The 16,998-nt window shown below is 38.4% G+C and overlaps 1 protein-coding gene across 1 annotated transcript in view; it reads left to right on the forward strand.

The window, feature by feature from the left end:
* SCAPER (S-phase cyclin A associated protein in the ER) overlaps positions 1-16,998 on the forward strand; it is a gene marked incomplete in the record, with an annotated part of 368,987 nt that overhangs the window by 102,171 nt on the left and 249,818 nt on the right. The window contains 3 exon segments of the mRNA XM_034784768.1: positions 9,760-10,022; positions 13,811-14,056; positions 15,802-15,972. Of these exon segments, the coding sequence (XP_034640659.1) occupies positions 9,760-10,022; positions 13,811-14,056; positions 15,802-15,972 (680 nt within the window).

Here is a 16,998-nt window from a genome sequence, read left to right on the forward strand (position 1 = left end):
GGGGAGGAGTACAGAAGTCGAATTAAAGAGACCTCTATGTCGAACTAAATAGCATCGCAGTGTGGACGGGTGCAGGGTTAATTCGATGTAACGGCGCTAAATTCGACATAAACGCCTAGTGTAGACCAGGCCTTAGTTTTATCGGATCATCTAAAGGGGCCCTGCTCTGTCACTGATATTGCTGAGTCACTGAACAGCCTCTGAGTCCTCCTGGGGCAAACTTGTAGGTGTATTGATGAGGATTTGGGTTTCCTCTTGCTTTTTCTTGCGCATTTCACATTCTTGGTCCATATTAAGATTTTTCATCTACAACCTGTCTCTTCAACACTTCAGGGTTTCAAGCCCTGTTTACTCCCCTCACCCAATCTTCCATCTGTGAACTTTGGCTCAGCACGCTATCACTGCATGTCACAGGGTGCACCTCTCACCACTGGGCTGACGTCTCCTGGTCACTCTGAGGATTAGCTGTTGAGGCCGACACCCCCTCCCACAGGTTGCACACCATCACTCCGATTCTGGTCTGCAGCTTCTCTCTCTCCAGGACCCTCAGCATCTCCTTTGTGACTTAGCCCTCTGGATAGGTCACTCAGCGTTTCTGCTTCCGGGGTTCAGTACATCAGCAGTCCTAGACAGCCTTCCCATTCACTGCCTCAGTTCTATGCCACACTCTTGGTGGCTGGTAGGCGAACTTGGGCCCACCCTCTTCTCTTGGTTCCAGTCCAGCTCAGCAGTTCTGGGCTTCCTCTTTCTGCCCTCACTGCTCCTTCCCTAGACTGCTTCCTACATTTTGGTTCCCCTTCTCTCTTTGCGTGTACCAGTTCCAAGAACCCTTCTCCCCCTTTCCAGGGAGTGACTGCTGTCTGCCTTCCTGCAGCCTTTCCCAGCAGCCCCCAAGTACTCCTCCCTCTTCCCAGGGAGTGACTGCCCTTTTTCAGCAGCCGCAGACTGTAGCCCTCTACCTGGCTTTATAGGTCCTACCTGTTCCTGCATAGGTGGGCCTGCATGCAATCACTTAGTTCTCTGCTCCCTGGCTCCTCCTCCAGGTGCAGCCTGGGCAATTAATTGGCCTACCCGGGTGTCTTAACCCTGGTCAGTCCTGCATGGGGTGGAGACCCCATCACACCACACTTCACCATGTCACTTGTCTCTCTTTTTTCACCTTGCTTACCAGTATGTAAGAAGGAAGATGCCCCAGAAGCTTTACTAAGTTTGCATATTGTAGAGAGAGAATATCCTTTACGGACATGCATAACTACTGTGGAAATGTGGAGCTTGCAAAATCACTTTCAATCTCTGTGGTGCATGCTCTAAGACCTGAAATGCCTGTCACTTGCCTGTGTCAAGGCTTCAATTCCCTTAGTAGTATAGTGTGCTATCCCAGGGGACTTGGCACCGATTCTTCATAGAATATGGCATCACTGTCTTTAAAGCACCATGTTCAACCCATTTAAAGAAGTGACAGGTTATCTCCCAGTTTGTGATTTATGCTGTCCTCAATACCTATTTGCAATCCCTGAAATCTTCAGGAACCCAGCTGTGAATAGTATGTGCACAGGTACCCAAGCCAAAAGATTCTCAGATAAAACAATAGGAAATATTGCTGTACCAGAGATGGCTTTGATAGAGATGTGGTTCTTTGCAGCAATTTTGGTGCTTAGCAGCACTGACCTGACACTGGCGCTGGATGGAATCCTTCGTTCCATGAGAGGCCTGAATGCACTGGACTGAATTCATGAGTAGATGGCACAGCTGACAACACATTTATCTGCAGTGATTGTCTTAATACTGTTGGTTTTGGCACCAGTCTCAACTCTCTAGTTTCCTTCCTTGACATAGCACCTGTGACATCTGTTTAAGGTGAACTCTGATGATGAACACTACAAAAGTGATTCCCACTCCTTCTTGTCAACTGTTGAGAATAGCCTACTTCCAACTTAATTGAATTGGCTTGTTAGCCCTGACCCCTGACTTGGTAAGGCAACTCCCATCTTTTCATATGCTGTGTATTTATACCTCCCTACTGTATGTTCCACTCCATGCATCTGATGAAGTGGGTTTTAGCCCACGAAAGCTTATGCCCAAATAAATTTGTTAGTCTCTGAAATGCCACAAGGGACTCCCCATTGTTTTTTCTGATGATGAAGATGATCAAGACGTGTGTTATTGGGACACTGAAGAAACTGGTGACTCCTTATAAATCGTCTGTATGTAGCTGTAACTGCAGGGGAAGAGGACAAAGTGAATGGCTGTTTTGGAGGATCCATCCTTTGCCCATATTTTTGAAGTAGGCAGCTAAAGTTTCAAGCTTTAATTTAGTCTCTTTTTAGAAAATGCAAAGAACTGAAGTTGACCATGACGTGGGTCAGGTTCAGCTTTTGAACAGAGTGATCTGATTATTGTATTCTATTCTGGATATGATAGAGAGTAGACTGAATTTTTTTCTGCTGATTGGATCAAAAAGTTGTTTGGAAGCAGAATTTTACCAGCTTTTCTGTTTTTTGCACAGATAGACAATTTCAAGCTAAAACCAGGGACCGTTAAATACACCTAGAGTTGTGATTCCCTTCACCAGGCCAAATTAATAAAAAAATGGTTTGTTTTTGCGGGTTCTGAAATGAGTGACAAGCAAATTTTACTAATTTTACATTATGTGATCAGAGATTTTTTTTCTCTATACAACATACTGGATTCCAGGAATCAGGTAGTCTCTCTCCAAAAAGTAGACAAACGGCCTTGATAGCCTTTCATTTTCTTATTACGTCACCTTTCAGTTTTTGGCATTCTAGTCTTAACTAAGACGAAAGCTGTACCCCTCTTTCTCCTGGCTGTGTACACCTTGTGCTAGCAACAAAGAAGAGAGTGGTGTAGTGCTGCTACAGGGAATCCTCTACTACCTGGATCCACTGTATTTAAGTCTATATTGTGCTGGCAGACTGGGAACTGAGAATTGGACCCACTATCTTCTCCTGTTATTAGAGAAATGCAGCTCAGATTTCAACTCCTTGGGTTGGCAGCAGCCCATTCCAGTTTTCCAAAAAGTCCTCCATCAAAAAGAGGAAAGTCATGGTGGGATATTTCTAATTTAAAAGCAAACTTCTTAAAATAAAAATAAACTTGGTAAAGGGCACCAAAAACCTTTCATTTTCTTCATTTCTCTTTTACCTAGTAGGTCAGATGCTCGGTTTGGTAGCATGACTTCAAATTTCTCTATGTAGATCTTTTTGATGACTGCTGCTTACTCATATCCAAGATGGAGGAATCTGTTAAGACATTGTTGAAGGAGAAAAGAAGGTTACTTAATTTTAACTGGAATTCTCAGAATATACTGCCTCCACAAATGCCAACCTGTTTGTCTTGCCAGGTGACTTTATGTAGATAATATTTTCAGATAATTCCAGTTACAGGTCAATAAACACATTTTCCCAAAACTCTTAGTTTTATATGTTTTCAAAATTTAGAAGATTAATCCAAGTATAAATGTCAAAAATATGATTCTGTGATGTGTAATAGCCCAATGTTAGTTACCTTTTGATTCTCTGTCTCCTTGTTTAGTCTCTTCTTTCTCCTCCTTCTCTGTCCATGGCTTGTGCAACAGTTGCCCACTCACTTTCCCTTGCTTTATATCTGTGTTTTGTATATATATCTTATTTTCCTCCTTCCCCTCTGTATCTCTCTTACATCTTCCCCTCTCCTCTATCCCTTTCCTTCTTGCCCTTCCTGCTTTGACTCTGTAGGCCAGAATAAATTGAGATAGAATATTTTGTCAATCTCTAAAGCTCTAGTCAACAGTGGATTGTTCACAGAACGTGATATTTGTCAGGTTTACTTTTGGCTCAGCTCTACTCCTGCAAGCTTGATCTTGCTCCCGGTTACATGTAGGACAACATCAACAGACCTGCACTAGGAGCAAATTGGAGAAATATCACCACAGATATCAAGGCATAGTTTGTTCCCTGCTAGGTTGTCAAAGCAGAATTTATTGCACATTAAGGAGACATAATCCCTGTTGGAAATTGTACTTCTCTTCTTCTTTTCCTTTTCTCTTCTGTCATTAAAAAAAAAGAAAAAAAAAAAGCGTTGTGAATACTAGTTTTACTAGAGCCGATGATTTAGGTCTCTTAACAATTTTACCTATATCCATTGCCTGAGTCAACTCTTATGGAGACAGTGCTTCTCCTTATGACTGTCAAGATTTATTGCTTCTTACAGCATTGCATTTTCTTTGTATTTTCTTTACTACTCTTTTTCTTTCCTATCTTCTGTCCTATACTCCTGTCTTTGGCTTACCAGAAGTTGTGGGGGGTGGGGTGGAAATTTCCATTCCTACTGGGCTTATGCTTCCAACATTCATGCATTCACAGCTCTCCATAGTGCCACTATAGTACCTACAGTAATATTATATAGATTTAAAATATAATAAAGGTTACCTGGGACTTAAAGTTTACTAATGATGGGGTAAAGCCAAGTTGGCTTAGGTAATAAATCACTGGCAAAGAAATGTTTAAGTGAGCACAAATCTCATAAGGCAGAACTTCTTGGAGTATTGCATATACTTGGATAAATTTATCTTATTGATTATACCAATAAGATTGCTGTGCAGTTCTGCCACATAGAGTAACTTTGAAGGAATAAGGCCCAAATGACCATGGGGGCCTCAAGATAACAGATGGCTTGTTACTTCCATGTAATACCAGAGCAAGCAGAGACAGGGAAGTTCAGGTAAAACTAGAGAATGAATTATTAACAAAACTGGGCAAGTAACCAAATCCAGCATGTGATACTTAGCATGTGGAGAATGGCTAGTGTGCTCTGTGAAAATAATTCAAGACTTCTGAAAACAATTGTTACGCACCAGGGATAATACCTTGGTTAGTGTTAATTTTGCTCAAGCTCAAAAGCCAAGTGAGCTAATGTCAATGAAGATATTAGCGCTGCAAAATTCATGTTAAAATAGCATTGTTTGCAGTGGTTGAGAACATAAGATGGTGATGGGTAAATTAAAATTGAAAAAGATTTAAAAAATAAACTTTTGAGCTCATGAATGGGTGTCAGATGTCTAGTATAAAGCTCCACTTTCACACCTGTACCTAATAAATAAATCAGCAGAATATTGTTATAAAGGTATATTTATATTGGAAGAGCCTCATCAAATAAAGCATGTCAGTGGATATAAGGTACTCTGAGTGTAAAGAAATTCTATCTAAAACTCTTTTAGTGCCTTGTCCTTCCTTATTTTTCTTAAAGGTGAACTTTAAAAAATTTTTGTTTTGTTTTTATTTTATATATAGGGGATAGAAAATAATATTATTGAAACTTTTCAAAACTGCATGACATACTTAAAATCTGCCATTTATCTGATCCCTTTTTGGCCACTTCCATTGTGCTTGTAGAGTTTCTGATTGCTCTTTTGTCCCAGAATGATGTATTTTTTTCAGTATCATGGTGATTTATATGCAGCCAGCAGGACTTCACATGACTTAAAAAGATTTTTTTTTAAAGTTAATTTTGGAATAATTTATGTGCTGAATGTCTTTCCTATGCTTGCTTTTGCAGCATTTAGCACATAATTGTAGGGTTAACTAATTTTCCCTCTATCTTTCCAACTCATCTTTATGTTTGAACTTTCTTGTTGTTTTATTTGACATTAGCACGGATAACTTTATGGCGTATACTTTTTTCATCCCTTGCAGACCTTAGTGGAGGACATTAAGGACTCCTGTTGGGGTTCGACTCCTCTCTCATCTCTTTATATTAATAATGGAATGATTATAATAATAGTTAATTAATGCATAGTATTTACATAGTACCTTTCATTCCAGGATCTCAAAGTGCTTTCAATCAATAATTAGGCCTCACAACACTCCTGTGAACTACATTCCTGATCCATCCTGATCGAAATCCATTGAAGTCAAACATTTTAATTGACTTCAGTAGGCTTTGGATCAGACTCTACAATTCCTTAAATGTTATTGCCATAAAGGGAAGACCTGGTGTCCAGGACTATCCTGATTTACATCTTTTAAGGTCATTGTAGTTGCATGAGTTATAAGTCAGCAGAATTTTTTTCATGATCTGTGAAGAAATTTTCCTGCTACCAGTAAGTTCCAGCAGGAAAGATACTGTAATCCTGATCTGGTAATAACACTATTAGATAAATTCATTTTAGAGACAGAGAAACTGAGGCACAGATAGATTAAATAGCTTGCTTGAGATCATATGGTAAGTCTGCGGCAGAGCAAGAAATAGAACCCAGATCTCTTAACTTCAAGTCTCCATAACTCTAACCAGAGGCACACTCTCATCTTTATTTAAGTATATTTTGGAGGAATAAGCACAGGGCTTCTGCGGAGGTATACTGTCTTTGGCTGCTGTCAACAAACAGAAAAAGCCCCTTGCAGAATCACTCGCACAAAGTTTTGTGGCTTGTGTTAAAAATGTCTGTGACCAGTTTGCAGATAATGGGTTCTCTGAAGTAATGTAAAGCAGTTTGATTTGTAAATATTCGATTGTTCTTATTGCAGCTATCTTACATTATCAGCTTTGATCATATTTAACAGATCATAACATTTCATTTTTCTGCTAATTGTGACCATGGAATTATCATTAACACCTGTTTGAATTACAGTATCTATACATTTGATCTATTTAAAAACAAAAATGGGGACAGTCAGCTGATGTAAATATCCCTATAGTTCCATTGACTTCATTGACTATCTACTCCAGCATTTCCACATATTTGTTTTTCTGTACAAAATGGGGAAAAAAGATAACTAGATTAAGTCCCTAGTAATTACAAAATGTTAGGTACTGAAGGGTGGCAAAGAATAAATATGCAATTTACACTGCTTTGTTTTGTATCCAATTCCAAGTTTGTTTGCCTCCCAATGAAGTTGGACCCAATTCAGCTCCCATTGAAGTTAATGGAAGTAGAATAAGCCGGTAACGTTCTGTTTTATGCAACCTCTGTCGTTGTTGGAAATCCCCAGACTGCAGCATTGCAACACTTTGTAGTACAATCCCTAGGTGCACTGGCACTAAACTTAATGCTTTACAGGATTTGGTGCCAGGGCCCTTGTACTGGTTTACAGTGGTGCTTCTGAGTTGGAGGCACAAAGGATTCTGGAAAACAAAAATGGAGATCAAGCCAAGACAGCCCTATATATTGTAACTTTGTTTAAAGCAAAAAAATGTGTCATACAGGGGGAACAGGCGTCTGATACCCTCGTCTTCCCAAATGGTTGTCTGATCACCAATACTTAAAGCTGATCCAGTTCCTCCTGAAGCCTGGATACAATGTGAGTCTGGCTGCCAGAGGGGCACAAGATTTTTCAAAGAGCATAATAATGCACCCAATATATTTTTAAAGACTTATATATTCATTTTATATATCAGATATCCAATAATTCAAACATTACCAAAATCTTCAAGAGTAATATGCAATTCGTCATAATGTATCAGTCATCCAGTTCTGTAATTATCCCTTACATGCACGCCATCAAATGATAATTTAACCAGTACCCCTGGTTGGTTTTTTTTGCAAGTAATTAATAACGGCATAAGTAAGTTATGAAACCACCTACGTTTGAAAACTTTGACTCAGATATCCTGACTGTCAGTCTTTTTGCCTTAATCACATGACCAACTTTCCTGTTGTAAAAGGCTTTGAGATACCTTGATCATAAGAGTTGTTTATATGCTGGCTATACTATGTTAAACTTAGTCTCTCACAGAACTGAGCGGTTTTTTGTCAGTTTCATTTCTATGATTTGCTCTCAGTCATGACAAACATTCTTTCTTACAGACCTTTCCATTTTTTATTGGAATGGTTCTTCAAAACAGTTTATACCAAAGGTATATAATAAAATATTGTCCATAGTTAATCCCTTAGTTTCTTTGAGTTCTAAGTTTATTCTTATATTGAGATGCTCTTCTTTTTACTATTTTCTTGTATTTTTTCAATATTTTACTAGATAATAGTGTTTGTGTTGGCCATCCCCTTGGTTAATGGATTAACTCCAAGCTCTAAATAGTATTTCTTTGTACAAGGAAGCTTTTGAAAGAGTGTTTTTCTTTCCCGTTTTAAAATAAAATGATTAATCATAGTGTTCATAAAGGATGAAAAACTAAATATTCTGAAAACTAAAATCCAAGAGAGTACAGATTAGGCTTCTCTGTTACTTATTTTGTCATACTTTTTTTTTAAGGACTACGTTTTAAGATTCTTTGCTAATTTGTGCTCTTTCTCTAAAACAGAGTATTGTAAAAGCATCAATTTAATTTATATTTTTTAAATTAAAGAACTATGTTCAATTTAAGATTCCTTTTTTGTGGTAGTTCTTTTTTGAGTCTTTTTCTGTGACCACCTGGGCATGTTTACCCTTACACACATGAGTAGGCCCATCGATATCGGTGGAACTTCTTGCATGCATAAAATTAAGCAAATAAGTTAAGTGTTTGCAGAATAGGGGTCTTGGTCACTAGAGAATGATATAAAGCCCAGCAAGGTGAAAGATTATTAAAAGTACTAACTGTATCTATTTCCTAGATTTTTTTTTTTTTTTTTTTTGAAAAGCCAACACTATTTATACACTTTCCACATAGTCTGTTGGTTAAATGTAACAATAAAGGGCAAAATTCGAAGAACAATGGCAAACTTTAAAAAGGACAAAAGGGTTTTATTTTCAAATAGCTTCTCCTGGAATAAATTTCCTTGTTCCTGAATGGATTTTATAGATCATACATACTCATGTCCATTAGAGTGCAGACCATCTGCCAGTATACAGTATACTTATATGCTAAACAGTCCACAAAAAAAGATTTCCTTCAGTTTACCTTTGAAAGCAAAAGGATTGGTGGAAGCTTTAATAATGAAGTCTTTCATAAACTTTGTGAGAACTCATTTGCTGTTAAGTGTTGGAAATAATGATAATGTTGTATGTTCTTCTCTGTAGGTACAAATCCTATAAAGTCTGGCTGAGTAAGGCTTATCCTGCAAATATTTAGGGACATTAACTTTAAAGACCTTTCAGATGTTCCCCAGGACAGAATCTGTCAGAAAACTCTGACCTGGGGATGATGGTATTATTCTTATTTAGCAGTTATTGACGGGATCCAGACTGAATCAGTACAGTTTATTATTTAATATTGAGCTTGTATAATTATTTAACATTGAGCTTGTATAAAACCTGTGATCAATAGACACATTTCCATGAAATTAAAAAAAAAAATCAATGGAAACTGCTCTACTAAATAAATAAACTTCCCCTTCAATTTGCAACCCAAACTTAGCAGCATTTTGCTATTTCATGACACTCAGAAAGTGAAATTATCTGGAAACTGACACTAAATAGTGTATTTTTATGATCCAATTTGAGCAAAATGCAAAATAGATAAGAAAATCTATTGTTAAAAAGTATGTGTACATATCAAAAAAAAAAAAAAGAAGTAGTACAAACCCTTATGTTCATGAGTAACTTGGCTCATGAAAGTAGCCCCTTGGAAGTCAATGGAACTACTCCCACTAGTAAAGTATGTATGTAGGAGTTTGCAGGATGGGGCCCAGGATTTTTAAACCGATAGTGTCCCTTGGAAGAAAAATTATTCGTGAACAGTATCTAATAGGTTTCCATATATTTTTAAAGAGAAAAGGTGTTCTTGTTGTGCAAGAACAATTTAGACAATAAAATTGCTAATTGTGGCTTTGCAAAATTGTATTTATAAAGCTATTTCTTGGTGGGGTGTTTTTGTTTCCTTGCGTAGAACGGAAGGATGCAGAAGGATGGGAAACAGTTCAGCGTGGAAGGCCTGTTCGATCTCGATCTACAGCTGTAGCAACAAAAACTCCTGTAGCTGCAGAATTGCTAAGAGCTAAAGATGACAGTGACAAAGAAAATGTAGTCTTCAGACAATCAGAAAGTAAACAGAAGAATTCATTCGATGGAGATAGTGCATCCAAAAATACAGAACCTCTGCAGAAAGATTCTTTATATCTGAGTGAGCATCCTCTTGCTGAAAGGACTCAGGTAAGTGTAATTTGGAAACATTTTTTTGTTTTTATTATTGTAATATTTTGCTAATATTTATATAGAAACATTAATCACGGTTGTCATGTCCAGTGGCTTATTCTTTAACCTGACTGAAAGGTTTTAAAATACACCTCTACCTCGATATAATGCTGTCCTCGGGAGCCAAAAAATCTTACTGTGTTATAAGTGAAACCGCGTTATATCGAACTTGCTTTGATCCACTGGAGTGCGCCGCCCCGCTCCTCCCGGGAGCACTGCTTTATCGCGTTATATCTGAATTCATGTTATATCGGGTCGCGTTATATCAGGGTAGAGGTGTACTTGGAACTTTTATCAGATCCTTTTTATTATGATTAATATACACAAACTACATTGTGAATAACATTAAGGTGGCGACATAAACTGACAGTGATAAAAAACTCTTATCAGATAGAGATGCAACATATATTTTACAGTGTCTAGAAAAATAACTGGGCGTGGTAGTATGGTAGTAGGCATCTTAGTTGAAGTCAGTGGATCTGCTCACCCACAAGGCCTGCAGGATTGGACACATTATTTGTTGCAAGAATAACCAAAATGTTTTAATGTTTTTCAAAGTATAAAATCAAATTTGGCTTTACAATAGCTCCTAGCGCAGACAACCAAATATTAAAAACTAAAGTACATCAGAAAAATTATCTGTATTCAGTTATGTACAATGAGTGCCTGATTATGCCGTCAACGCTACATGCCCATGTTAGGGGTGGTTCAGAGCTACAATGCCTCCTGGAGTTCCCTGGCACATGGAGTATGTCCCTTGCAACTCTCTTTAGAGGAGTGAAGCCTAATCTTCCCTTTGTGGCTGACATCTCTGATGGATGATGTTGAAGGGGTGGTATAAGGGATATATCCTTTGACACTTATTGTGGCCCCTCCCCACTTCCTCTGGTGGTGACTAGAATCCTATGGGGGGCGCAAGCAGATAACAGTCTCTGTATTCTAAAAATATGCGTTATCACCAAAGTGACAGGATTGCAATTTTACCTGTTTTCCATGCAGGGAGGGGATAGAAATAGCAAAGGAGTGGGAGAATCCCTTGCTTCCTAATAATTAATTAATGGAGATATCCCATCTCCTAGAACTGGAAGGGACCTTGAAAGGTCATCAAGTCCAGCCCCCTGCCTTCACTAGCAGGACCAAGTACTGATTTTGCCCCAGATCCCCAAGTGGCCCCCTCAAGGATTGAACTCACAACCCTTGGTTTAGCAGGCCAATGCTCAAACCACTGAGCTATTCCTCTTGTTTTTTGTGTCTGTGCGAGGGCCTGGCAAAATCTGGCCATAAAGTTAATCCTTTGTGTGAAAATGAACTGTTGTATGAGCATGGTATAAAACCCTAGGTGCGTAGATATTACAGTGCAGTCAAAGGGAATGTGCTTTGCTAGAAGTTCATGTAATAATATCATTTGTAATAGTAGTAATGTTGGTGGAAATAATTTACTGGTCAATATACACCTCTACCCCGATATAACGCTGTCCTCGGGAGCCAAAAAATCTTACCGCGTTATAGGTGAAACCGCGTTATATCGAACTTGCTTTGATCTGCCGGAGAGCGCAGCCCCGCCCCCCCTGCCCCCCAGAGCACTGCTTTACCGCGTTATATCCAAATTCGTGTTATATCGAGTCGCGTTATATCGGGGTAGAGGTGTAGTTTGGTTAAAATATTATTGTTAGGAAAGCTTAGTAACAAAGATATGTATGGCAGTCTTCTCTATTGTTGTATTGAAGTCTTTTGCTGTAGTGGGAATGTTTGTGTTTTTCAACATTATTTCATAAAATTACCATTTATTTTGCTATATAACTATTGATTTTCTCATAAACAGTGTTGACTACACTGTAAACATCAGTCAAGCTAATATAAATATTGCAAATAAGTATATTAGCAACAGTGACTGTGATATAAATAATGTTCATGCCAGTATAAACGAAATTGTGTAAATTATGTTTGTCATTAGAACGATAATCCTTAAAGTATGCATATTGGTTGATTTAACAATATGAGGCCAAATTTTGCTCTCCTATTCACCCACGTAATCCCACTGATTTAACAGAGTTACACTCAAAGAAGCATACCTGCTCCTGCCTCTGCAATTCTGGATAGTCTTTTTTGAAAAAGGACCAGTGTCATCATTCTGCATAAGCAGTGGGTGGCAGGATTCTGGAGAACCCACAGTATGTGTGTAGCTCAGCTCTGGGGGCCATCTTTTTGTGAGAATGCAGGAAGTAGGTGGGTTGAGGAAGGGGTAGGGCCTTGGAGATCTGCTACTATACCAATCCTCCCATTTTCTTCCCTGAAGGGTAAGGGCCCACATAACAAATTCCAGCTTTTATTTATATACAGGTATTAACACTGAATAGATCTTATACCCCCTCTGCCAAATTCTGCTTTTAGTTATACAGCAGTGCAACCACACTGACTTTGGTGAGGTCAAAAGTTCCTGCATTTTGCTGCTTTGGGGATATTTCCATCCCTTCAAATCTCACTTACTCCTCTCTTTATGGAAAAAGGGAGGGGAGATTGTAGGCCTTAATAAAAGAATGTTGTACTATATTTCCACATGTTATCCTTGTCTTCTTTTCTCAAAGTCACCTCTTCTACATCTGTTTTCCCAGACTTGTAACCTAGAATTAACTCCCTGGTTTTGAGCTGCCCGTGCCCTGATTTTTAGAGTACTTAACATTTTATATCACTTTATGGGCTTGTCTACACTTACATTTTATAGCGCTCTAACTTGCCGGCTCAGGGAGGTGAAAAATCACCCCCTGAGCACAACAAGTCTGAGTGCTTTAAAACGCTAGTGTAGACAGGCTCCGAACACTGGAAGTCATGCTCCCAGCGCTCAGAGCTAATCCCCTCGTGGAGGTGGATTACCAGGAGCGCTGGGAGAGCTCTCTCCCAGTGCTTGCGTGCGACCACACTCACACTTCAAAGCACTGCCGTGAGAGTGTTCCCGCGACAGTGCTTTGAAGTTTCCAATGAAGCCATGCCCATAATGTTTAGAGCAGTCTACAGTTGCAGTTGTGAGTTCTCAGCACTTCTGAGGTGACTCAACTTGGGTACCAAAAATATAATGAACACACCATTAGTGGTCACCTGTGAAAATTTTGGTTTATGAGACTTGCCCAACATCACATAAGAACTTTGGCAGAGGGAGGAATAGAATCCAGTTCCCCAGAATGGAATTTAATTGCTTTAACCATGAGACCATCCTTTCTCTTCCTGCAGTTCCTTGCCTCATTTACTACATACATACCTTCCAGCTCCTTCAACAAATGAAGCAGGTATCCTGCAGAGAACAGCCTCATTCACTATACAGTGCTGATTTATTCACCAAGCACATTCTGTCCTATGCACCAAATGAGGCAGGGTTCTGTATGGTACATGTGCAAACTGAGATTTTTCAGAGGCTTATAATATGGCCCAATTTGGCCTAATTTTTATGAGGATAGCAAAAGGCACATCCCTGGCACCAGTGGGACCCCTGCTGCTAGATATCCCTGCTCCAAAGCATGGAGACACAAGGGCCTTTTAGCTGAAAGCTTTAAAAAAAATGAAAAAAAAAATCAGCTTCAGGGCAGCACTTTCAACCTGTAAGTTATAAGAAGATGGAAAATGTCAGGCAACTTTAACTAAAGCCGGCACTCCTTGCATCACGTACAGTATTTTTATTAGCTTTTTTTTCAAGCAGTATATTTGAAAATCAATATGTTGCATCTAACTTATTTTGTAAATATGTCTTTTATTAGTTCACAGCACACACACTAGAAGATACCAGAAACACTGGCAATGTGGTTTTACAAGACAGTTCTTGCTTACAAACACCTGAAATGCCGGCAGTTGTCATAGATACTGAACATACTTCAGAAAGTCTACAGATTGATGAATCTCCCTCCCTGAACTCTGGTAGTAAAGAACCGCATGAAGCATTAAAAAACAAGATAGAAAGTGAAATGGACCCCTCAGACATTTCAAATGTGAGTGCTGCCAGATTGGTAAGACAATTTACAAGAATTCTGAATAAATTACAAAGATGTGCCTTGGGTTTCTCATTCTGCTTTGCACAATATTTAATGTTAGCCTACTATAGAAGTTGTGAAAAAGTCCACAGAGCACCAAATATATATAGCATGGCAAAAAAATCATTTTTTGCATATGTCCAAGCACATTCAACCCTAGAATTGATTACATCCGAGTTAGGCTAAAATACAGTAATGCACTGGTTTGGATTACAAAAATCATAACTCCAGTTCTTTCCAGTTCTTTCTAGATACATGATCAGAATGATTTTTCACTTCCTTTCATAATTGTTGATTTTAAGCAGGCTACCCATTCATTGTTACAGTAATTCCACTAATTGCTTGGATTGGAAGAGCATGAGTTATTGAAATTCATTTGGAATAGTCAGACTTCTTTTCCCACTAAAATCAACCCAACCCTTCTCTTCTGTCTTCCCATGCAACTAGCAAGCATGGCTGACATATTGTTTGGGGCCATTTCTTACCAGGGAGCTTGTACAATATACAATATTTCCTTATAATTTTTTCTTTATTTTCTTTGTTTGCTTATTTTGAAGTATAAGCAGCATGAAGAATATTTTATTTCTGATCCTTTCAACAATTTGGTACTTTAAAAAAATGTGCCTTAGTGCTGATGTAACAATCTGAATAATAATTTTACCGTGTATAATTTAAATATGTTGTGTACTGTTCAAACAGAACTTTTTCTTGTCTAATAAAGCAAGCTAGAAACTGTTTTAAAATCTCTGACATTAATCTCCCATACCATTAACATCACACATGGATGTCACTTTGCAGCAAGAGGACTTCCAAGAACAGGCTGCTAATCTTAATTATGACTTTATTTCATGATACTACGTAAAATACCTTTGACATGCAAGACCGTTTTCTAATAAAAGGTGTCACCTTGTTCTTGGCTTTGGCAGAGGGGCCAAGGAATGAATGGTCATGATGAATGAATTATCCATTTACCCCTGTTTTGCCTACATTAGGAGATTTTACTGAGTATAAACATGGCTTCTAATAATTGAGTTAGCCGACATAATGTTGGCCATGACTTTTTGGCCTGTGTAGATAAGGACAAGTTATGTTCATCATCATGTAGCTAGTCATGGTTAAACATTGTTCCCTGATCCTCTCATGGAATGGCCATTCTGTATGCAGAGTACAGTTATGCTCTCAAATTTTGTATTGAGAGAGTAATGAGTTTTTGTAGTCCTCATAGCTTGTTTTTGGTTTATGAAGAATCCCATATCGAATCAGCAAATATCTAAGTAGATATTCAGTTCTACTGCAGCTTATAAAAAAAAGAACAACTTCTTGTTCTAGAACTCTACCAGAAATACTGCTGCTTCCAAAGCATGTGTTTTACCTGGGTTCCTATACTGCAGATCTGCAAGGATGACACTTAAAACTCAGTTCAGACTTCCAACAGTATTGTCTAGATTCAGAGGCTAGATTAAATTCCTTATTTGTAAAGAGTTCCTGAAGTTCATTTTGATATCATATTGTAAGAAATTTTCTTGTAGCTATTTAATTAATTAGTTTGAAACTGCTAGCATTTTAGCCTGTTTTCTTAATTCATTAAATGTATCCTTTAAATGTACAACTAATATAGAAAATGACTGTAAATTGACCTAAAAATGTAACATAATCCATATTTGGAAAACTTCTTATTTCTAACCTTCTGGTCCAGTTCTAATTTTTGATTTTCTATACAGTCTATGGCAGAAGTCCTTGCTAAAAAAGAAGAGTTAGCAGATCGCCTGGAAAAGGCCAATGAAGAAGCAATAGCTAGTGCCATTGCAGAAGAAGAGCAGTTAACTAGAGAAATTGAAGCAGAAGAAAACAATGACATAAACATTGAGACTGACAATGACAGTGATTTTTCTGTGAGTTTTCAGTCTGTTTTAAAATGATTAATTTTAGTTGTTATCAGAATGTAAGCATAGAATTTAATTTCACATTCCTATTTGCTATATGCAGTTTATTTTATATGCAAATATAATAACTGTTAATAAATGTATTACATTATCATGTAATAACTGTGACAACTATATCAATTTACAGAAATTTGCTGAAGATATTTTTAATCTTACTGTGTTTCACTTTCTGTATTGCATATTACTGTAGTTGCTAATTAGTCAGCAAGACCAACTAACTGGCAGAACATCTAAGCATTTTATCTGGAAAGATCCTATACTACTTTTAAAGAAAGCAGAGATGGAAATTGAAGGGAGATGTTTGGTATGAGTCTTTGATCAGCACATTTAATTTTTTAGTTGTCTTAAAGAGAAAATTTCCTGTCTTGCTGGGGTATGTTTTGCCCTCAAAATTTCAAAGAAATATTTACATTAATAGCCAAAAGCTCAGTTTTGCTGCCATTACTCATGTTGTGTAATACCTTACTCCACGAGTAGTCTCATTGAAATCTAAGGGTATGTCTACACTACGAAATTAGGTCAAATTTACAGAAGTCAGTTTTTAGGAAGCGATTTTATACAGTCGATTGTGTATGTCCCCACTAAGCTCATTAAGTCGGCGGAGTGCGTCCACAGTACCGAGGCTAGCGTCGACTTTCGGAGCGTTGATCTGTGGGTAGCTATCCTACAGTTCCCGCAGTCTCCGCCACCCATTGGAATTCTGGGTTGAGCTCCCACTGCCGGATGGGGCAAAAACATTATTGATTTTGGGTACATGTCGTCAGTCACCCCTCCCTCCGTGACAGCAACGGCAGACAACTGTTTCGCGCCTTTTTTCCGTGCAGACGCCATACCACGGCAAGCGTGCAGCCCGTTCAGCTCAGCCACCGCTGTTGTGTCCTGGATGCTGCTGGCAGCAGATGGTGGAGAAGGGCTGCAAACCATCATCACACTTCAGCTGCCACTCTGCTCTCCTGCTCTGGCAGCAGACTGTGC

This window comes from Trachemys scripta, chromosome 10 (assembly GCF_013100865.1).
Source record: "Trachemys scripta elegans isolate TJP31775 chromosome 10, CAS_Tse_1.0, whole genome shotgun sequence".
Taxonomy (NCBI): Eukaryota; Metazoa; Chordata; order Testudines; family Emydidae; genus Trachemys; species Trachemys scripta.